The sequence below is a fragment of the Rana temporaria genome, chromosome 4, assembly GCF_905171775.1.
Source record: "Rana temporaria chromosome 4, aRanTem1.1, whole genome shotgun sequence".
Classification (NCBI taxonomy): Eukaryota; Metazoa; Chordata; class Amphibia; order Anura; family Ranidae; genus Rana; species Rana temporaria.
Window position 1 is genome coordinate 71,697,134 of NC_053492.1, and position 24,591 is coordinate 71,721,724.

General features: G+C 44.5%; 1 protein-coding gene across 1 annotated transcript in view; it reads right to left on the minus strand.

Moving 5' to 3' along the window:
• Positions 1-636: 636 nt before the first annotated feature.
• Positions 637-24,591, minus strand: part of LOC120936298 (b(0,+)-type amino acid transporter 1-like) — a 29,370-nt gene continuing 5,415 nt past the window's right edge. The window contains exons 2-6 of the mRNA XM_040348539.1: positions 20,875-21,008; positions 16,065-16,194; positions 11,842-11,966; positions 7,124-7,211; positions 637-1,256 (exon numbers count right to left, since the gene is read on the minus strand). Coding sequence (XP_040204473.1) covers positions 1,026-1,256; positions 7,124-7,211; positions 11,842-11,966; positions 16,065-16,194; positions 20,875-21,008 — 708 coding nt within the window. The 3' untranslated portion in view covers positions 637-1,025. The remainder of the gene's footprint in view (positions 1,257-7,123; positions 7,212-11,841; positions 11,967-16,064; positions 16,195-20,874; positions 21,009-24,591) is intronic.

Below are 24,591 nucleotides of genomic sequence, written 5' to 3' on the forward strand. Positions count from 1 at the left end.
TAATGTTACGCCAGAAAAAGCCTTACACAAACGACGTATAAGCTCATTTGCATATTCTACGCTGAAATCGACAGCAGTGCCACCTAGCGGCCAGCGTAAATATGCACCGTAAGATACAACGGCGTAAGAGACTTACGCCAGTCGGATCTTAGCCTAATTTCGTCCTATCTTGTTTTCTGAATACGCCAGCGCAGATTTGAATTTACGCGGCGTATCAACAGATACGCCGGCGTAAATTCTTTCTGAATCTAGCCCATACTGTATAAGAAAGTATTTTACTTAACATAGGATTTGTATTTCTGTCCATTCTGTCCTGAACTTTATACAGCTCTGCCAGACAGTTCAACCAAGCTGGTGACCTGACATTAAATTTCTCTCTGCTGCAGGTCTCTTCCCTGCCCCCTGTCTGTGATTGGACAGTGGCTAAGCAGAATGCATTCCATCCTTCTGTCAGTCTGCTCTTTTCTCCTGTCAAGAGATTCCTTGTCAACACATGTCTGCAACACACCTAACTGGCTCATAGCACTGCTTCTTCCTCTACTACTTGCTACTTTTCAAAATACATGTACTTTTAAAATATATATATATATATATATATATATATATATATATATATATATATATATATATATATATATAAGCCTGCACACATTGATACTTTTATCTCTCCCTGGGGTTCAGCATTAAAGCTCTTGCCAAAAACAATTTTGGGACATTTGCACTGTAAACGTAAATGACCACTAATGAAGTGTGTGCCAATTGTGTATACTGCTTTCCTGAAAACGTTGACTTTCATTTAGTCCTTACAGTAAATGCTGAACGTCTGGCACATTGATGGTAGCTTGCTCGGCACCTCCTCCATTCAGAAAACGTCTTCCATTCTTTTAACATAATGCAAGGCATTCTGTGATTGGAGGAGGGGAGATTGTGACATTCATTCAAACCTTCAGGGTTGGAGAAAGAGAACTGGAAATACTGGAATTTGTAAACAGATAAGAGGGACACAGATGTCTCCAGGCCTCATCTCAGTCATTCCTGTCACATGGAGAGATCTCCAGCAGGAGCTGCATATACAGTGTGATGGATCGAAAATATTTGGGAGACCATTTATAACAGACCACAGGAATGTAAAGAATAACTCCGCTGAGGATAAAGAGCACAACGTAGAGATACTCCAGCTGAGGACTGCCGATGATGGGTGCCAGGACTAGGTACACGGCGGCGATAAGTACAATAACTGGAATAACGATCGGAACCTGAAACAAAGATAATGTTGTGGTTATGGGGAGATCCTGATATCTTCGGCTTTCATTAAAATATAGGGTGGTGGAAGCAAAGAGATGGATGCGGGCTCAATTTTTATTTTGTCTTTCTGCCAAGTCAAGCTCCAGCTAGGGTACTTTGGTGAAGGGTATTGGCAGCATCCCTAAGACACATTTGCTAACATATATGGTGAGAACTTGTGCATTTTTATATTACAAACTAATGAATAATAGAGACATGGAGTGGTCCTAGTTTTCTGATACATGACTTGAGCTTTCAGCTTCCTCTTCTCACCACTTTGAAGCATCTCTAGGATCCTTAATTTAAAAATGAAATCCAGGCATGGCATGTCTGGATCTAGGCAATGCTGTATCCTGGCCTAGGCCAACAAGGCCCAGGCCTAGGGCAGCACTTTGCAGGGGGGCAGCACAGACAGTGTTCCCGCCGGCTTGCACTACACTGTTAGGCAAATTAGTTTAGCACCCCCATAAATCGGCCGCACTGCTTCCAGTATGTGGGCGGTTGGCATTCTGCAACTGTGGGGGGGGGGGGGGGCGTCGCTTCTAATTTTTTACCATCCCTGCCCCATTGCAGAGATTTTCCTTCACTTCCTGTCCCATAGCCAAACAGGAAGTGAAAGGAAATCAATGCAAATTAATGGAATCCATTATAGAGAGGATGTGGATCCTCGTTCCTCATCTTTTTTAGAGTATCGCCGGGAGGAGAGGTCCTCATCCACGCGTCAAAGGGAGCGCCAAAGCCCAAATCGAAGAGGGGATGCAGAGGGGGACACAAAAATAAGAAAACTAGAATAGGAGAAGGTATTATCAATCTAAGTGGGATAGACCTAAGCCCAACAGAATTGATAACACTTGATAAGGGTCTCAAGTTTGCCCCTAAGCGGAATTTGAGCAAATGTAATACTTATGTAGACATCAAAAAGTTTACACGCAAACTAAACATCAAGAAATACATGCTAACACAGCCAATAACGTATCAGGCTGTACCTAATATGCCAGGAAGGGTTGAACATAGTCAGTTAAGAAACAAATCACTGTTCAACCCGCAAGTTGTAAATAATCAACATATTGAGGTCTTTTCAAAGATGGTACTGAAAGATTTGGACCAACTTAAAGTGAAGAAGTTACCGAACCCCAGGGCCATACATAAGGGTATTAAGATGTTGGAAGAAAACAAAGAGGTTATAATAAGGTTATAATAAGACCAGCCGATAAGGGTGGAGCCATTGTGGTCCTCGCCAAAGACTATTACTATGAAGAATTGGCCAAGCAACTTGAGGACACCAATACCTATATCAAATTACGCTCTAATCCGACAGGAGAATACAAGGAGGAGCTAGTTGACTTGATCTATAGAGGAAAAGAAAAAGGAGTGCTGAACAAAAGAGAAGCTAAATACTTAATACCTGAGGTGTGCCGAGTACCCATTATATATACTGTTCCCAAAGTCCACAAGGATCCTGAGAAATCCCCTGGACGTCCCATTATCAATGGGATTCAATCCATCAACTCACGCCTAGGGGAGTATGTGGATAGATTTATTCAGCCGTTAGTGCCCCAAACTAGGGCTTACCTCAGGGACACGAAGCATTTAATACAGATCCTTGAGAGCACAGTACTGGAACCTAATTGTGGTTACTTGTTGGCCACAGCTGATGTGGCCTCATTGTATACTGTGATAAACCATGAAGAAGCCATTGGGGCCACGAAATGGGCATTGAACAGTTTTGGTCATCTCATATCGAAACAAAAAAGATTTATTTTGAGATGTCTTGCATATGGGCTACAGTACAACTACTTCTGGCATAAATCAAAGTATTACCGGCAACTGAATGGTATAGGAATGGGTGCTAAATATGCACCGAGTGTAGCCAACGTGTACATGTCTGAGTGGGAGGAGTCGTCCATATATGAAGGTATGCCGGAGCAGCTCATACTCCAGAAGATTTATAGACGACTGTATCATCATTTGGAAGGGGGATGAGAATACCCTAACTCAGTTTTTTGAGAAATTAAATGATAACCAGAAGAACATAAAACTCACCTACACTTTGAGCAACACTACTATTCAGTTCCTTGATTTAGAGATTACTATAGACAATCAACAACTAAAAACTAGAACACACTTTAAGCAAGTCCAGAGGAACAGCTATATCCCTGTGGATAGCTGCCACCATGACCCGTGGCTAATCAATATACCAAAGGGTCAAATGCTAAGGATTCGCAGGAATTGCTCAGACCCTGAGGTATTTTTGGATCAAGCTAAAACGATCGGAATTTTTTTTATTGATAAAGGGTATAACAAGGACTTTATAATGGAACAAATACAAAAGGTGTATGAAACTCCACGTACCTCTCTAACACAAGACAAAATCAAGACAAAAAGGCTGGAAACTGAATTACCCATAATTCTAAATTATAACACCCAACACAAGCAACTTGAAGCTATTATAAAGAAACACTGGCCAATTTTGAAAGCAGACAGACAGCTACAGGGAATTTTACCGAGGTACCCACGGGTGGTGTACAGAAGTGCACCAACATTAAGGGATTTGGTAGCAAAAAATATTCCTGACCCACCAGTGAGAAACAATTTACTCACTTTTTACCAAGGAAAAGTTTTTTTTCTGTGCAAACGATGATTTGCGTGTAGGCAAACCAATTTCAATGGACAAAAATGCTCTAAATTCAAATCTACAGTGACTCAGAAGGAATACAACATAAAGGATCTGATCACGTGTAGGGCTGAAGGGGTCGTATATGTATTGGAGTGCTCTTGTTCACTCCAATATGTTGGACGCACGAAGCGCCCAATGTGGAAGCGCATCAGAGAACATGTCCAAAATATCCAAAAAGCCTTCCCCAAACACAATGTGTCTTGGCACTTTGATCTATGCCACCACAACAATCCCAAGGAAATTACATTTTGGGCCATTGCCAAATACACTCCACACTGGAGGGGCAGTCATAAAGTAAGGGAATTAAGTAAAACTGAGTCTCGCTGGATACATGAGATGCAGACTCTATCTCCCAATGGCCTTAATATCGAATTTGATTTAAATTGTTTCATTTCCAATTCGTAAACATACTCATGGTTTTGGATTAATAATTAATTTTATTAATATATATTGATTTTTATTCATTATGATGGTTTTTATTACTGTTATTATAGTAATAATCTTTTAACCCTTTAGTACAATTTTTATTACATATTTTTGATGGTTTTATATGTTTTATTGATAATATCTAAACCCCAAGCCATTCTCATAACGTAGGAACCCATGAGTAAGACGCGTGCCTGTGACGTAACGCGTAGGGAGGAGCCTGCGATCGAATCCGAGTGCATCGGATCGAGCTGAGGAAACAGCATATACTGAGTGGCGTTTTCATGCTTTACTGAAAGCGGGGATTCGTGAGTGCATATGTCAATGCTCTGAATACATTTTTGATCTGTCATCGAATATTGCGCAATGAGGTTCTTCTCTTTTCTTTCATGCAATCCCTGTCTGTGAGTACCTGTATCATCTGATCACAGCGGTGGAGGGCTGGATTAGCATTCAGATTGAAGAGAGTGATTTTTTCCCTGCATGGAATCCTGCTAATCACTGTGCACTAATTAAGGACATATTAGTAATTCACAGTTTATGGAGTGTTCTCCCTGATTAGTTTTCTTTGTACGTTTTATCACCTTTTAAGTTAATATTAGCGCATCTATATTTTATATGTTTCACTGTTTGGATTTGGTATCACTCAAGATAGCAGCTATATTATTTGGTTTTTTATTTAGGTGCACGTGGAATTGATTATTTAATTAGCGCTGTAGTATATTTTTCACAGGACTTATGTATGCGTTCGCTTTTGCGTGCGAGCACGCGGGGACAGGGGCACTTTTAAAAAAAATGTTTTCTTATTGTTCATTTTACTTTTTTTTTAGTTTGACACTTTAAAAAAAAAAAAAATTCTTATTACCGGATTCACAACGGAGTTACGACGGCTTATCTCCGGATACGCTGTCGTAACTCTGAGTTGCGACGTCGTATCTATGCGACTGATTCATAGAATCAGTTACTCATAGATTTCCCTAAGATCCGACCGGCGTAAGTGTCTTACACCGTCGTATCTTAGGCTGCATATTTACGCTGGCCGCTAGGTGGCACTTCCGTATATTTCCGCAAGGAATATGCAAATTAGGTAGTTACGCCGATTCAGAAACGTACGTCTGCCCCGCGCAATTTTTTACGTCGTTTACGTTAGGCTTTTTCCGGCGTAAAGTTTCCCCTGCTATATGAGGCGTATCCTATGTTAAGTATGGACGCCGTTCCCGCATCGAATTTTGAAAATTTTACGTCGTTTGCTTAAGTCGTTCGCGAATAGGGCTGGACGTAATTTACATTCACGTCGGAAGCAATGGCGATTTGCGGCGGAATTTTGAGCATGCGCACTGGTATTTTTTCACGAACGGCGCATGCGCCGTTCGGAAAATAGGTCAAATACGTGGGGTCACAGTGAATTAAAATAAAACACGCCCACATCATCCACATTTGAATTACACGGGCTTACGCCGGACCACATACGTTACGCCGCCGTAACATAGGGCGCAAGTTCTTTCTGAATACGGAACTTGCGCCCTAAATTACGGCGGCGTAACGTATCAGATACGTTACGCCGCGCGGAGAGATACACCAAATCCGGCCCACATTGTTCATTTTACTTTTTTTTAATTGACACTTTAAAAAAAAAAAATGTATCACTTTTATTCCTATTAGGGCTCTTTCACACGGAGCGGATCCGTATTGATCCGCCCCGTGTGTGTCCGTCTGCTCAGTGGGGATCCTCCGTAAATCCCCGCTGAGCCGTCGGCGGACAGGGCGGTCCCCGCACACTGTGCAGAGACCGCCCTGTCTTTCCTCCGCTCTCCCCTATGGGGAATCGGATGAATACGGACCGTGTGTCCGTATTCATCCGATCCGTTCCGCCAGATGGAAGAAAAATAGGGTTTTCTGCCGTCTGAAAAAGCGGATCTTTGCGGAGGCGGATCTTTACGGACGTTAGCGGATGCTCATCCGCTAACGTCCACAATCCCATAGGGATGCATTGTGAGTCCGTAAATGGACTTGTAAAAAACGGACCGTTCGTCCACCCGTGTGAAAGGGCCCTTACAAGGAATATAAACATCCCTTGTAATAGGAATATGGCATGATTGGTCCTCTTTACACCGAGATCTGGGGTCAATAAGACCTCTAGGCAGCGCCGATTGTTTGAATGCAGAGGCCGGGTGTGATATCATAATATCGTGTTCGGCCTCCGAAATGACCATAGAAACTCCAGCAACCATCTGGTCCGCCGGAAATCTCTATGGTAAACATCCGGGGGCCAACGGATCCTGTCTCCGACTCACCGATGAAATCGGTGAGTCGGTAGAAGCAGCGGAGGGCGGTGGGAGAGGGGGCATCCCGTAGCTGCAGGCATCATTTAGATATACCAGCACAAAGTCAAGGACGTCATATGACGGCCGGGGGCGGGAAGTGGTTAAACAGAAAACTAACGTCAAGCTTACGTCATTGAGCAGCGAACAGTATAATGACTATATGAGCAAACTTACTGACAGTTCCTGCACTTTGCACCATTTAAAAAATGAATAGCAGAGAAATATGGTGTAATACAGAAACAGATTATATAAGGGAGCTATGTGTAGCTGGAGATATTCTAGATAGCCAAGAAGAACAAGATAATCTCTTCAGGGAAATTATCTGTAATGTAGGACTATTACTCTCTTCGGTTCAATTCACTTATTTCTTGCTAGCGGATACAACTAATGAGCAGAACATTTTATCACTTACTTTATATGGTCGGGGAATATCCGGCTTCTTAATCTTCATATATATCAGGCCGGAAATCGTTATACCGTAGAACAGCCAGGCTGTAAAGCTGAATGTAGATAAGAAGATTACAGTAATATATGACTACATATACTGAAATGTCCAGTTAGGAGCACAGTAGTGTACAGAATAAGGTAAAGAAACATCAATAGAAATCATAAAGCTAGCCAAGGCTGGACCATGGAGGGCTTTTTTTTCCAGCGTGAAACTTCTCCATAAGAACATTGCAATTTTAAAGAAGACCTTCAGGATGTCGGATCAGGGTAAGGTGAATGTAATGATGTTCTTAAAGCGGAGTTCAAGCCTTTTTATGTTTATTAAAAGTCAGCAGTTACAAAAAGTGTAGCTGCTGTCTTTTAATAAACAGACACTTACCTGCTCCACGGTCCAGCAATGTGGCCGCCCGGAGCGTCGCTCCTCTCCCCCCCCCCCCTCTCTGCTGGCGCCTCCATTCACATTCTGGGCACCCGGCTGTGAAAGCTTTTGGCTATCACGGCCGGGCACTCACTGCACATGCGCGAGTCGTGCTATGCTCTATGAGTGGACAGGCGATCTCCTGGGACCTGTCACTTGTCCTTGGAGATCGCCTAATGGGAGGGGCCACCTAAGACGAAAGGAGGGGTCACCTAGGCGGCCCGTAGGTGGAAGTAGGAAGTGGGACAGGAAGTCCCACTCCTACTGAAGCCCCCCCCCCCCCCAAAAGAATTACATCAAATGTGGCATGTAAGGGGGTGAGGAGTGCTTAAAGCGGAAGTTCCACTTTTGGGTGGAACTCCGCTTTAATGTGTTACTAAACCAGGACCCTGCATTCTCTATATCTGGTCTCCCACAGTACACAGAACATGGAAATGCAATAGTTTTAGCAAATATAATACCTTTTTTTCATCAGTAGTATATAGCAGTCTTGTGACTTCTATCGGTGCCTAGGCTAAAATGATGTCATACATCTCATGTCTTCATGGGCATTTTTTTCCTTTCATCTGGAGGAGGGTCTTTCTCAGCTAAGTACATCCTCCTGCCTCCATGCCTGAGCTAAGGGAAGATGGATTCCATGGCACTGGTGAGACTGCAGTAATGGGCACTGGTGTGACTGGCCTGATGGGCACTGGTGTGGATGCATTAACGTGCACTGGTGTGGCTGCACTGATCAGGCTGCATTAATGGGCACTGGTGAGGCTGCCTCTGATACAATGACATTTGCTGCTTATCCACCTCCCTGCCCTGTTTATAGAAAATAATTCATCCAAACTTACAAATTAAGAAAGTGCTCTGCAGCTCTCTATTAACAGATTGCCCAAAGTGCAATTAGATTATGCAGATCAACCATTCTCTTAAATCTATGTGCAACTTGAACAGACCCTGTTGCCATAAAAAAAAAAAAAGGTTATGTCTCCGGGGGGTGATGAGTGGAATCTTCACTCTCTTGAAAATTTATGAGCACAGCTGAGTTTCCTTCAGATGGCCGCTATGTCACTATTGTGTTCCATAGTGACATTGTAGAAGAAGACAAATTGCAGCAACACTTAGGCCCCGTACACACGGACGGACAATCCGCTGAAAACGGTCCCCCGGAGATTTCTGTCTGATGGTTGTACACACCATCAGACAGAAATCCGCGCGTAAACAATACGCGGGGCGTGGCCGCGCCGTCGCCGCGACGATGACGCGGCGACGTGGGTGGCCCTAAAGTTCAAAGCTTCCACGCATGCACCGAATCAGTACGACGCATACGAGGGATGGCGGTCGGTCGGACGTGTCCGGTGAGTCTGTACAGACGACCGAACACGTCCGACGGACAGGTTTCCAGCGGACAGATTTCTTAGCATGCTAAGAAATTTTTGTCCGCTGGAAAAAGTCCGATCCGCCGGACAATTGTCCAGTCGGGCCTACACACGACGGGATCTGTCCGCTGGAACTGTCCGTCGGACAAATATCAGCGGACAGATCCGGTCGTGTGTACGGGGCCTTAGGCCTCATGCACACAGGACGTTTTTGCAGCTGCTTTTAGGGGCATCTGGCATTTTTTTTTTTTTTTTATTACCTCTGAACTCTCCTTTATGTTAGCTTATGTGTCCATGCACACAAACTTTGGAGGAATAAGCGTTTAGGGAAAAAAATAAAAACTACCAGTGTGTCCAGGAGCAGAGGCTGTTTGACTGTAAAAATGCAAAATACCAAAAAAGCATTTAGCCGCGTTTGGCGTGTTTAGGCATTTTAGGGAGTGTTTTTACTAGGGTTGTCCCGATACCACTTTTTTAGGACCGAGTACAAGTACCGATACTTTTTTTCAAGTAGTCGCCGATACCGAATACCGATACTTTTTTTAAATGTGTCCCCAAATGCAGCCATGTCCCCCCCCCATATGCAGCCATGTCCCCCACATATGCAGCCATGTCCCTCTAGCCATGTCCCTCACATATGCAGCCATGTCCCTCTAGCCATGTCCCTCACATATGCAGCCATGTCCCTCTAGCCATGTCCCTCACATATGCAGCCATGTCCCTCACATATGCAGCCATGTCCCTCTAGCCATGTCCCTCACATATGCAGCCATGTCCCTCTAGCCATGTCCCTCACATATGCAGCCATGTCCCTCACATATGCAGCCATGTCCCTCTAGCCATGTCCCTCACATATGCAGCCATGTCCCTCTAGCCATGTCCCTCACATATGCAGCCATGTCCCTCTAGCCATGTCCCTCACATATGCAGCCATGTCCCTCACATATGCAGCCATGTCCCTCTAGCCATGTCCCTCACATATGCAGCCATGTCCCTCTAGCCATGTCCCTCACATATGCAGCCATGTCCCTCTAGCCATGTCCCTCACATATGCAGCCATGTCCCTCACATATGCAGCAATGTCCCTCACATATGCAGCAATGTCCCTCACATATGCAGCAATGTCCCTCACATATGCAGCAATGTCCCTCTAGCCATGTATGTCCCTCGATGCGGCGGCGCAATGTGGCGGGGGGGGGGGGGGGGAAGTATTCTATTTAGGTATCGGGGGTATTTGCGCGAGTACGAGTACTCCCGCAAATACTCGGTATCGGTCCCGATACCGATACTAGTATCGGTATCTGGACAACCCTAGTTTTTACTGTAAAAATGCTTAAAAACGCTAATGCTCAAATGCTCAAAAACGTGGAAAAATGTGCATAAATGCTCATAAGCGCTATTTGAAAATGCAGCTAAAAGCAAGTTTTTAACCACTTCTGGGCCAAGCCATTTCTGACACTTGTTGTTTACAAGTTAAAATCTGTATTTTTTTTCAAAAAAATTACTTAGAACCCCCAAACATTATATATATATATATATATATATATATATATATATATATATATATATATATATATATATATATTTTAGCAAAGACCCTAGAGAATAACATGGTGGTCATTGCAATCTTTTATGTCACACAGTATTTGCACAGCGGTCTTTCAAACGCAAATTTGGGGGGGAAAAAGTAGAAAACAGTAAAGTTAGCCCAATTTTTTTGTATATTGTGAAAGACGATGTTACGCCGAGTAAATAGATACCTAACATGGCTTTAAAATTGTACGGACGCGTGGAATGGCGACAAACTATAGTTCTTAAAATTCTCCATAGGCGATGTTTATAATTTTTTAACGGTTACGCATTTTTTTTTATATTACTTTTTTTTAGCAGCAATTGCAATTATCTTGGACTCTCATGCGATTTTGGTCTAGCACTCATTTCTGTATTTTTATGGTTTTATTACAGGGTGGCTTTGCTTTATTATTTTAGTATGGGGACAAGGTCCGTATAAGTGTATGTACAGATATAAAATAACACCTTAAATTCTTGTAAACAATCTTCCATACAGATATTGTCCCATAAACTATAACACTTATTGCCACTGAAAAAATATAATGCAGAGCTGCAGAATTCAGATTTGACACCAGATTATGTTGAGATTAAGGGCCAGATTCTTGTAGATTCCGCGGCGGCGTAGTGTAAGCTATTTACACTATGCCGCCGCAAATTACTGGAGCAAGTGCCGTATTCTCCAAGCACTTGCTCCGTAATTTGCGTCAGCGTAGTGTAAATGGCCCGGCGTAAGGCCGCGTAATTCAAAGGGGGCGACTTGTATTTAAATTAAGCGCGCCCCCGCGCCGATCGAACTGCGCATGTGCCGGGCGTTAAAATAGCCCAGTGCGCATGCTCCAGTTCACGATGGAAAACGTCAATGACGCCGACGTGAGCGTCATTGACGTAAAGTCCTATTCGCGAACGACTTAGGAAAACGACGGAAAAAGACGACGCTGACCCGACGCCATACTTTACATGGCATAAACTTACCCCTCATATAGCAGGGGTAATTTTACGCTTACGGAAACGTCGTAAAATCACTGCGTCGACCGCGCGTTCGTTCGGGAATTCACGTAAATAGCTAATTTGCATAGACGACGGGGAAAACGACGTCAGCGACACCTAGCGGCGGGAAAAAAAATTACATCTAAGATCTGACAGCGTAAGAGCCTTACGCCTGTCAGATCTAATGGATATCTATGCGTAACTGATTCTAAGAATCAGTCGCATAGATACGCCGGGCCAGATTAGGACTTACGACGGCGCAAATAGCGTTGCGCCGTCGTAAGGCCTTTGAGAATCTGGCCCTATATTTCCAATTCTGGATGAAAAGTTTTCACTTACCTGAAGAAGTTTACGATAGTGCTGAAATCTCCTGGAATGATCATTATTAATGAGATAAACGTTGTGAAGATCAGGGCTGGGGATGGTGTGAGCCGTTTCACGTGAACCATCGACAGAACATCAGGCTGCAGATGAAATTTCAATATTATAAAATGTAATAATAATATAATTAGGGTTGCACTGATACCGTTTTTTTTAATCTATGAGTATGAGTACCGATACTTCCGGTTAAGAACTCGCTAATACCGATTCCAGATACGCGTCAATACAAAAAAAAATTAAAAATGGCACGCAATCTCCCCCTCTGCTCCTGTATGTGTGTATAGAAAGAGAAAAGCGCCATCTAGTGGGCAGATTATTATAAATTTTAGCACTCATGCCTTGTACACACGATCGGAATTTCCAATGGAAAAAGTCAGACGGAATTTTTTCATCGTATATTCCGACCGTGTGTGTGCCCCATCGGAAATTCTGACGCACTTAGAAAGAGAACATGTTCTCGTTTTTTCCGATGGAATTCCATTCGTCTGTATGGAACTCCGACAGAGAAAAAAACACGCATGCTCAGAATCAAGTCGACGCATGCTTGAAAGCATTGAACTTCATTTTTCTCGGCTCGTCGTAGTGTTGTACGTCACCGCGTTTTGGATGGTCGGAATTTGGTGTGACAGTGTGTATGCAAGACAGCTTGAGCGGAATTCCGTCAGAAAAATCTGTTGGAGTTTATTCTGACGGAAATTCCGATCGTGTGTACGGGGCATTACAGTACATATCTGGCCAAATGCAAAATCTTCATAGGTGTCCTGGTCTGCCGATGATAGCAAATCAGGGCTCACAAGGCTGGAGGAGAAGTTCCAGAACCCCATGGGTATAGGGCAAAAGTGATGTCACCTTGGGGCGGACAGCCTCTGCATCTCTCGATGCTATCATCGGCAGCAGGACCAGGACAACTAAGAAGATTTTGCATTTGGACAGATATGTATTGTGAGTTCTAATATATTTAATAAACTGGCCACTAGATGGAGCTTTTCCCTTTTCTTTACAAACACACACACACAGGAGCAGTGGGGGAAATTGCACTGTATTCCTGTTCAAATCCCATGCGATTCTCTGCGGTGCGATTTGCGCCAATTCATTTTGTATTTATGCAAATTGCACTGCAGAGTATCAATTTCGGTATCGGGAGCATTTTTAAGCGAGTACTGATACTCGTGCAAATGCTTGGTATCGGCACTGATACCAATACAGGCATGCCTAGATATAATAATAGTATACATAGTTTTAGATTTTTTTTTTTGTTTTATTATTTATAACATCACCATATACAGTAAACTTATGTGCTTAAAGCGAACTTCCATCCAAAAGTGGAACTTCTGGTTATACGCTTCCCCTGTATTTGACAGGTCCCCTTCCCCACTTCTGGGAGACGGGCCACGGCTAGGGTTGCCACTTTTTTCCAGCCAAACCAGAACACTTTAGCAGCAACAGCAAATACATTTTTTTGTTAGTATACACTATAGGATTGTAACATACCCGGGACACCTTTCGGTGTTCTAAAGAGAAAAGTAATGCAGAACACATAGTGCCCCCTCACCCTTCCGTCAGGCCCTGTCAGCCACAAACCTGTCTGAATAATATGTCCAGGTTTCAGGTGGACTGAAACCCGGATACATGATTCAAAACTTGGACTGTCCATGTGAATCCCGAACAGGTGGCAACCCTAGCTGTTGCCCCGAATTCCCTGGAAGTTCTGCACCCCTCCTCCTTCCCCTGAGCTGGGCCAATTAGAAAGTGCAGCACGCATGCGCAGTAGGGAGCCAGCAGTGAAGCCAAAAGGCTTCACTGCCTGGTTCCCTTAAAAGGAATGGCCGCGGAAACACACGGGAGTCGATCTGAAGATTGGCTGGGGTGCCGACATTGCGGGCTCCTTGGACAGGTAAGTGCCCTAATATTAAAATTCAGCAGCTGCAGTATTTGTGTTCCGGCTGCTTTGTGTTACACTGTAGCTGCTGATTTTTAATAAGGACACTTACTTGTCCAGAAAACCCGCAATGTCGGCCCCCCCGAGGCCAATCCATCAGATCGGTTGCCAGCGCCGCCATTCGAACTAAGGTAAACAGGCATTGGAGCCTTGCGGCTTCACTGCCCGTTTCCTACTGCGCATGCGTGAGTCGCACGGCGCTTTGTGAATGGCCGGCTGTTTTCTGGGACACACACAGGTGCCAGAAGACCGCACGCCCCATTTCCCAAGAGACAACGCGAGGCAGGAAGAGAATGAGGAGGTCCACGGAGAAGGAAGTGACAGATTAGGACGACTGCATAGTAACAGACGTTTCTGGTAAGTAAAAAAAAATATTATTTTCAAATGTTTTAAAAAAAATTAAAGGAGTGTGGTAATGTTCATTTTTTTTTTTAGGGTGGACCTCTGCTTTAGCTATATCTAAAGCATTGTTTTCTTCTTTTTTTTTTTTTTTTTAATTGCCTCCAAATTGATTTACATTCACTTCTCGTCCTCTAGGCACAACAGGAAGTTAGAAGAAATCTCTCCAATGTGTGTGAAATGCCCACTTAGATGGTTGTTACCGCAACAAATATCCTTATTGAAAGATTCTATCTATTCCTGTTCTTGTGACAACTTAAATTTGGGTTTTTTGGTTTCTCAGCTGTGGCCAACTTACTAAATACAAGGGCTATCAAGTGTGACCGCTGACACTGAGCAAAAGTGTTCTTAGTAATGTATGGATCCTAAAATTATCAGATACTGTATATAATACAGGTAAACTATATGCAATTCCAAGGCAAAAATGTTTAATATATTGCAGCGTACCAGTCATTAGATGTGGTGGCTGAATTGGATCTCTTTTTGAGGCTTTTGTTCTTCATTCTCACCTGGTAAAACCTGCCAGTAGCACACTTCCTGTCCTAGGGTGACAACACTGACTTGCCATACTGTTTCTATGTAGCAGCAGCGTTTTCTAGGCCAGGACTACCTCCTTCTCTTCACTTCTAGAAAAAATAGGGGTTCAGTTGTCCACATAAAGCCCCTTTCACACCAGCAGACCGATCAGATCCACCTGTCAGTTTTTCAGGCGGACCCGATCGGACCACCCATTGTCCTCTGTTTCCGATCCGACAAAATCCGCTGAAAACAGACGTATGCCGATATCGGACGGGATGACAATCGGATAGAAATGGACATGCAGTCCATTTCCATATGACCGCCCCATAGAGGAGAGCGGGCTGTATCCACTCTGCATAGCGGATCAGACAGGACCTGTCATCCACCTGCTCAGTGGGGATCAGCAGAGGGATCCCCTGCTGAGCAGGCAGATTTCGCTCGGACGGATCTGCTCTATGTGAAAGGGGCCTAAGTTAACTTGGAAAAATCTTAACTGATAACATTCGGGAAAGCACACAGGAAGTTATCACCTGAAATGTTTTCTGATGGGGTCAACGTAAGATAAGAAGTAAATAAGAAGTTTTCATTGTTAGGGTTTACATATAGTTTAACCTACTGTATTTATTTGTAGGCTAAGTCCACACATAATTGCATCCTTTCCTGACATGCAGAGAAATGCACCATTTAGCAGAGGTGCAGCAGTGCAATTGTTAATGGCACCCCCATGCACCTGCAAACGCTCTGTTTTCGCACATGGCAAACTGCATGGTGCTGCAGCGTGCCATGGGTTTTTGGAAATGAGTCTGTGACTTATTTTCTACGTTTCTAGTGCCTGGAGGAGCGCATTGAAATTAATAGGCTGCCCTTCACCCAATGCGCGAGAACATGCCTGTAGATGTGAACCAATCCTTAAAGCGGAAGTTCATCCTATATGAAAGATTCACTTTTGCTAATAAAATTGAATAAAATATAAATAATGTAGTCCAGTGGTCATCAACCCTGTCCACAGGGGCCACTAACAGGCCAGGTTTGCAAGATAACTGAAATACTTCACAGGTGATATCATATGCTGCTCAGTGATTGCAGTATTCTAGTCTGCATCTCACCAAGGTAGTACATAAAATCTGGCCTGTTAGTGGGCCCTGAGGACAGGGTTGATGACCACTGATGAAGTCCACCTGTGAGCAGTTCAAATGTCACATAATCGCAACCTGAACACCTAAAGAAATGGCAACATGAGGACCAAGATGATGTCCAAAACAAGCCTGGGGTGAAGTTCTAGAAATTCACAAATCACAGTCAGGAGAGAATTAAAAAAACCTACCAAATGGCCTTCTCTGGCTGCCACATAGCACAAGCGACCCCCACTGAAGAAGGTTCCATTGGCTGAACCAAAAGTAGAAAGTGCCACACCCAAAGATATTATCCAAGTCCAGCTTCCCAGCACCTTTATCCTAAGATGACAATGGGTGATAATGATAAGAACAAGTCAAATGGATAAAAGTGCGAAGGAAAAAAAGATAGTACATCTCTGCAATACAAGGAAGCTTTCTCGTGTTTTTTATCCTTAAAAATACTGCAAGTATTGAAACTGTTGATTTGCCAGAAATCCAGTGTGCTCCATATTTCCTGTATGGACTGACAACATAGTGCCTTTGCCGAACTGAAATCCCAAACAGTCTGGCCAGTCCTGTCTGCTGGACCACTGAAGACTGCCTATCCCTGCTCCTCTCTGTCTCTCTCCACAGTTATTTCTTCCCCAGCAAGAACAAGATCCTGCCCACACGCTGTGTTTAGGAAAAGGGCTCTTGGGAGGTGTATTTCTGGTGGGCATGCCTTACATCTGCCTGCACCACTTATCTTTGCTCTGTTGCTGAGCTACCACTATCTAAAGGATCTTCTGTATTCTACACTCCCAGGTGTGTTGGACGCCTTGTCCTCTGCTGCGGTTCCTCCCCATTTCCTACTGTGTACTGCCCCCAATATGACATCTGTGTGGGTGCAGGTGCATTTTAGGGGACACATACCCACATAGATGTCATATTGGGATACAACAGCTGTATCTATGCAGCCTCTGTATCCCCAAAATACATCAATGGAACTGCCTACGCAGGGATGCATGGAACACCTGCAGTTAAACACAGCCCTGCATAGACATACAGTATATTATGTTTCATGTGATTGAGGCCTGATATTCATCAAATGACAAGTTAAAAGTCCTTACTGATCATGTATGGCTAGCTTCTTCCTAATTTCAGTCAATGGCTGTAGGCTGAATGTACTGGATTTGGCATGTAAGCCTGTAGTCCAAACCTGGAGAAAGCAGCTGGGGGGGGGGGGCACAATGCTGCCCCTCCATAGATGTACAGAGGGAATGAGTGTTGTCACCTAGAACAGGAAGCGTGTTACTGGCAGGTTCACCAGGTAAAAATATAGGGGGGGGGAGCCTATAGCTGCAGTTTATATACAATTTATTTTAGTTTAGATACACTTTAATTGTGTTCTTTACAGGCTAGACTTTGTTTATTATAATTATTATTATTTATTTTTAGAAATAACAGGGTCACTTTAAGCGCCAACATCAAAAGGGGTTACTATAATGGTATGGGTTCAATTTTATTTTGTTTCACAAACATTTTATTTATTTTTCAAATTTACAATACATTATAACACAAGCAATAATAGTAACTGGTAACATAGTAACATTACTGAGAAAGTAAGGGGGGAAGTTAGGTTAGGACTAGATAGATCCTCCTCTAGGGTTGAATTCATTTTATTACAGTATTGATATGATTGTATTTGTGGTAAGTGCCACAGTGAGACATTTTCTGCCCCGGAAAGATCTACTTTTTTTTACTAATATGCAATCAAAAACTTGCATTACTAACATCGCTACAGACATTAGGATACATCCTAAGTGGATATACAGGTGAAACTCGAAAAATTTGAATATCGTGCAAAAGTAAATTTTTTTCAGTAATGCCAATTAAAAGGTGAAACAGATGACATGGCGCGAACCAATTAATATACGCTTATCGTTTTTTGTTTTTTTTACCAAAAATATGTAGAAGAATATGTATTGGCCTAAACTGAGTAAAAATTTGCCTTTTAACCTCTTGACCACTGGGCACTTAACCCCCCTTCCTAACCAGACCAATTTTCAGCTTACGGTGCTCTCACAATTTGAATGACAATTACTCAGTCATGCAACATTGTACCCATCTGAAATTTTTGTCCTTTTTTTTCACACAAATAGAGCTTTCTTTTGGTGGTATTTGATCACCTCTGCGGTTTTTATTTTTTGCGCTATAAAAGAAAAAAGACTGAAAATTCTGTAAAAAAATAAAAAATAAATTCTAGTTTCTGTCATATTAGCAGGTTATTTCTCACACATAGCATATGCATACTACAAATTACACCCCAAAACATATTCTGCTATTCCTCCCGAGTATGGCGATACCACATGTGTGAGACTTTTACACAGCGTGGCCACATACGGAGGCCCAACATGCAGGGAGCACCTTCAGGCGTTCTGGAGCACCCAGGCCAATTCTGACATTTCTCTCCTACATCATAAAAATCATCATTTATTTGCTAGAAAATTACATAGAACCCCAAAACATTATATATGCTTTTTTTTCAAAGACCCTAGAGAATACAATGGCGGTTGTTGCAACTTTTTATCTTGCACGTTATTTTCGCAGCAATTTTTTGAACGCGTGTTTTTAAAAAAAAAATGTTTTGTGCTTAAAAAAAAAAAACTGTAAAGTCAGCCAAATGTTTTTGCATACTATGAAAGAAGAAGTTACGCTGAGTAAATAGATACCTAACATGTCACCCTTCAAAATTGCACACGCTCGTGGAATTGCGCCAAACTTCGCTACTTAAAAATCCCCATAGGCGACGTATTGCAAGGTATTGGAGTATTGGGGTATTGTGGAGTATTGAGGGTATTGCAGAGTATGGGGGGGGGGGGGGGTATTGCAGAGTATGGGGGGGGTATTGCAGAGTATGGGGGGTATTGCAGAGTATGGGGGGTATTGCACAGTATGGGGGGTATTACAGAGTATTGCGCAGGGATGGATGGCTGGATCTGTGACTGCAATTGTCACAGATCCAGCCCACAGTGCTGCTGCTGCTGCCACCCGCTCCCCCCCCCCCCTCACCTCTCATACTGTACCGAAGCGTCAATATACGTCCTCCCGGAGAATCAGACCCGCGCACACGCGATCACCGGCGCTCGCCGGGTCCACGGGACCCGCTGCAACAAGGATCGCGGTAAGGAGCCAATGGAAGCGTCATGTAATGACGCCGGTTTGTTTACAAGTGATCGCGCCGTCATTGGACGGCGCGATCACGTGGTAAGGAGCCGCTTCCATTGGCTCCTTACCGCGATCCTTGTTGCAGCGGGTCCCGTGGACCTGGCGAGCGCCGGTGATCGCGTGTGTGCGCCCGCTCGGGCGCGCGGGTCTGATTCTCCGGGAGGACGTATATTGACGCCCTCCCAGAGTAAGGGAACCGCCTTGTAGCCGTATTTCGGCTATAGGGCGGTTACTAAGCGGTTAAAAAAAATGGGGATATTTATTATAGCAAAAAGTACCAAATATTGCATTTTTTTCAAAATTGTTGCTCTATTTTTGTTTATAGCGCAAAAAATAAAAACTGCAGAGGTGATCAAATACCACCAAAAGAAAGCTCTATTTGTGGGAAAAAAAGGACGTCAATTTTCTTTGGGAGCCACGTCGCACCACCGTGCAATTGTCGGTTAAAGCGTCGTAGTGCCGAATCGCAAAAAGTGGCCCAGTCATTTGGCAGCCAAATGGTCCAGGGCTGAAGTGGTATTAAATCCAAAAGCAAACATGTATTTTATTTCAGCCACCACATCTAATGATTGGTAGGCTGAAATATATTACATTTTTAGTTTTAGGTTTAATACCGCTTTAATACAGAATCTTTCTAACACTGGTGTTCCAGAGCATTGTGGGTTTTCTAAAAAGACAACATAGCAGAAGCAGTTTGCTTTCAAATTGTCTCTCTCCAATAGAAAGCCAGTATTGATCTGTACAGAGAAAAGCAGCTGGTGAAATAAGTTAATCCCTCCCCTATTGTTAATAATGGTTTTATGGATGCTTTTACATCACAAGTTGAATAGATCAGCTGCGTTGTGACCATACTTCCCAACTTTTTGAGATGGGAACGAGGGACACCTATTAGCAAAAGTATGTAGCCATAGGATACACCTCCTGTCACGCACCCCTAAGGCTGGGTTCACATATGAGCACGCAGTTTCAGGTCCGATTGCAGCCCACATTATTGGCTGAATTCGGACCTGAAACGGACCAAAAACGCACAGGGCTCCTGTGAAAATCGTCCCGGAAACCACTGTGGAAATATGTAAATCGATTCCATAGAGAGCCGGATGTGGGGAAACCTGCATCCAATTCGTACTAGTGTGAACCCAGCCTCATGGAGAAAAAATGATTAGTTAAACCCACAAATACTTTGTTTACCACTACTATTCTTTATACTGGCTTTTGAAATTTAAAAATACAGCAGTATACAAAATTTTATAAAAGGTTTACCACTGTGAAACACTATTTGAAAGATTAATAGTGCATTTTATATATAACTATATAGATCAGACCAAAATGAGGGGGAAACAGGGACAGAGGGACTTTGTTCCAAATCAGGGACAGTACCTCAAAATCAGGGACAGTCTGGAGCTATGATTGTTACTGAAGCGAAGGCCATTATGAGTTTTGGTGCAAGCTGCCTAAAGTTGTTCCAGGACTTCTGCCTTTGGACCCCTTCTGCTAATTTTGTGTTTGGTGAGCATTGGTTTTGAGCATGCATGTTTGTACATTTGACTTTTGTGTACTGACCATCAGAAAATCTGACGACAAACCGCTGTCCGCCGAAAATTTACAAGCACGTCATCCAACATTTGTTGGGCGAAAGTTGGACAACAGTTGTCAAAAGGAGCGTACTAATGGTAAGATTTTAGGGCAACAGTCTGTCAATAGACAATCCCCTGCAAAAAACTGTATTGTGTGTACGAGGCTTAAGAGATTTTGTCATTCATGGGTAACTGAAGACCTTAACAAGTCACACAGAATTATTAGTAAAAAACTGACCCCCAGCTGATGGCCACAGCGTCTGAAGAGAGAAGTTCTTGAGGCGTCATTGCGGCAAAATAGCTGACATTAGCCAGGAGATAGATGCATGTTACTAGTGGAATTGCGATCATCACAGCTCGTGGCAGATTCACCTGCAACACAGGAAACAGTAGTCATGCAGTCATCTGATGCAGGGATTATTACTAGTATCAAAGTAACACTAAACTCTGGCATAAAACAAATTCTATTCAAATATGTATTCTTAAAGTGGAGGTTCACCCTCAAAAAAAATTCTGACATCACACGGAGTCGAGCCATCCTACCGACAGAATGCCAGTTTTTTTTTTTTTTTCTCAGCACATACCTCGTTATCAGGATTTTCACCTCACGGCAATTCCGTGGGAGTGGGCGTTCCCAAGCACTGCCTGTGATTGACAGGCTTCCGAACGGCGCATACTGCGCGTCACAGGTTGCCAAAAAAACCTGAACGTCGGTGCGGCTCTATACGGCGCCTGTGCACCGACGTTCGGGTTCTGTGTGGACAGTGCCAGTAGGGCAGTGGATGGTGTGTGGACAGTGTCAGTAGGGCAGTGGGCGGTGTGTGGACAGTGTCGGTAGGGTAGTGGATGGTATGTAGACAGTGTCAGTAGTGCAATGAATGGTGTGACGGTGTGTGGACAGTGTCAGTAGGGCAGTGGATCGTGTGTGGACAGTGTCAATATGGCAGAGGGTGGTGTGTGGACAGTGTCAGTAGGGCAGTGGACGGTGTGTGGACAGTGTCAGTAGGGCAGTGGACGGTGTGTGGACAGTGTCAGTAGGGCAGTGGGCGGTGTGTGGACAGTGTCAGTAGGGCAGTGGACAGTGTGTGCACAGTGTCAGTAGGGCAGTGGGCATCGTGTGGACAGTGTCAGTAGAGCAGTGGATGGTGTGTGGACAGTGTCAGTAGGGCAGTGGACGGTGTGTGGACAGTGTCAGTAGGGCAGTGGACGGTGTGTGGACAGTGTCAGTAGGGCAGTGGACAGTGTGTGCACAGTGTCAGTAGGGCAGTGGGCATCGTGTGGACAGTGTCAGTAGAGCAGTGGATGGTGTGTGGACAGTGTCAGTAGGGCAGTGGACAGTGTGTGCACAGTGTCAGTAGGGCAGTGGACGGTGTGTGGACAGTGTCAGTAGGGCAGTGGACAGTGTGTGCACAGTGTCAGTAGGGCAGTGGGCATCGTGTGGACAGTGTCAGTAGAGCAGTGGATGGTGTCGGTAGTTTCTTATTTTTCTTATTTTACTTTTTTATAATTATTTACACTTTTACTTTACTTTGCTACATTTTTAACAGCCCTGTTGGGGGCTTGGGTGAGATATAATGGGTCTAAACCAGCGTTTCTCAAACTTTTTGTCTTACAGAGCACCAAAAAGATCTAAAGGTTTTCGTGCCACATCTGAAAAGATTTAACGATTTTTTTAAATTTATTGTGAAGGATGTGCCTGCAAATCAGCAAATCAGATTGAGCCGAGGTTCACACTGGGTACGATTTGAGATGCGATTTCACATGTCAAATCGCATCTCAAATCGGCGGCATTTGCCGGCAATTGTTGGCAATGGCACCATCCTAATAGGTGCGACGCCGCATCTGCGGCGCTGCAGCGATTTCAAAAAGTAGTTCCTGTACTACTTTTTGCGATTTCGGGCCGCGATTTACATTGAACCCTGTACAGATGTCTCTTAAATCGCGGCCAAAATCGCGGCTAAATTTTTACCACGATTTTGAATTCGCAGCAGTCTGAACCTAGCCTGAGCCTAAGTTCACATCGGAGCGATTTGTCATGCGATTTAAGAGATTAAATCGCATGACAAGTTGACAAGTTGCAGCCTATTGGCGGCAATGGCACTGTTCCAATCGGTGCGACACCTATTTTGTGGTGCCGCACCGATTTGCAAAAGTAGTTCCTGCACTACTTTTGCCGATTTCAGGTGCGATTTCTATAGACATCTGTGTATGAAGCCACACAAATGTCTATCAAGTAGCACCTGAAATCGCGCTGACCTTGCTACTTTGAAATCGCGCTACTTCGAGTAAAGTAGCATGATTTCAAAGTAGCATCAGTGTGAACCAGGGCTGAGGCCGGGTTCACACTGGTACGACAAACGCTCCGACATTAGGAGCTAATGTCGCATGACGTATGAAAATCAATGTTTCCCTATGAGAGCCGTCTTTTAACTGGTCCAACACAAGTCGGTCCGACTTTGAAAAAAGTTCCTACACTACTTTGTTCCGACTTTGATCCTACTTCAACCCATTGAATATCATTGAAGTCGGACCAAAGTAGGATCCTAGGGCCTGATTCCCAAAAGAGATACGCAGACTTAACTGCTGTTCAGTCTGTGCCTAACTTTGGAAACGATCCTCAAAAGGCTTTTTCCAAAGTTAGGCAGAAAATCTGACATGTGTAAGACACTTACACGGTCAGATCTTAGGATGCAGTACCGCATCCGCCGCTGGGGGCATTTCTCATGGAAATGCAGCTTTGAGTATGCAAATGAGGACTTAAGCAGATCCACAACGCTTTCCAGCACTGTGATTTCTGCGTAAGTTCCGATTATGCCTGCGCAAAACTAGGGCTGGTTTTACAATGTGGAAAGTTAGTCACACCTTGTAAAGGCCCATTCAAGCGACGGTATTTGGTATACATTCCCGAAGGAGAGAACTCCACGGCAATTTTTAAATTCAAAACCGGCATGGGTTCCCCCCCCAGGAGCATACCAGGCCCTTAGGTCTGGTATGGGTTGTAAGGAGACCCCCCCCACGCCGAAAAATCGACGTAGGGGGTCCCCCTACAATCCATACCAGACCCGTATCCAAAGCACGCTACCCGGCCGGTCAGGAATGGGAGTGGGGACGAGCGAGCGCCCCCCCCCCCTCCTGAGCCGTGCCAGGCCGCATGCCCTCAACATGGGGGGGTTGGGTGCTCTGGGGCAGGGGGGCGCACTGCGGGCCCCCCCACCCCAGAGCACCCTGTCCCCATGTTGATGAGGACAGGACCTCTTCCCGACAACCCTTGCCGTTGGTTGTCGGGGTCTGCGGGCGGGGGCTTATCGGAATCTGGGAGTCCCCTTTAATAAGGGGGCCCCCAGATACCGGCCCCCCACCCTAAGTGAATGGATATGGGGTACATCGTACCCCTACCCATTCACCTGTAGGCAAAAAGTAAAAGTTAGTAAACACACAACACAAGGGTTTTTAAAATAATTTATTATTCTGCTCCGGAGGCCCCCCCTGTCTTCTTTATTAGCTCTAATACCAGGGGGGGCTTCTTCTTCCGCTCTCCGGGGGTCTTCTTCCACACTCCGGGGGGGGTTTCTTCTTCCGCTCTCCGGGGGGGTCTTCTCCGCTCTCCGGGGGTCTTCTTCTATCTTCGCCGCTCTCCGCTGTTGACTCGGCGAACCCCGGTTCTTCTGCAGCTGTCCGGTGCCTTCTTTTCAGCGCTGGCTGCCTGCTATCTTTGTGTGTTAGCTCAATTTCTAACAGGCAGCCGGCGCGGTCTTCTGTGACGTCAGGGTCTTCTCTTCTGTTCTTCTCCCCTCTTCCGATGTTGACTCGTCGCCTCTTGTCACTGTAATGATGGAAGCGCGCCTTGCATCCCGTTTATATAGGCATCACCGTCCCATCATGCTCCGGTAGGTACCCACGTGGTGGGTGCACGTGGGTAGGCACCCACCACGTGGGTACCTACCGGAGCATGATG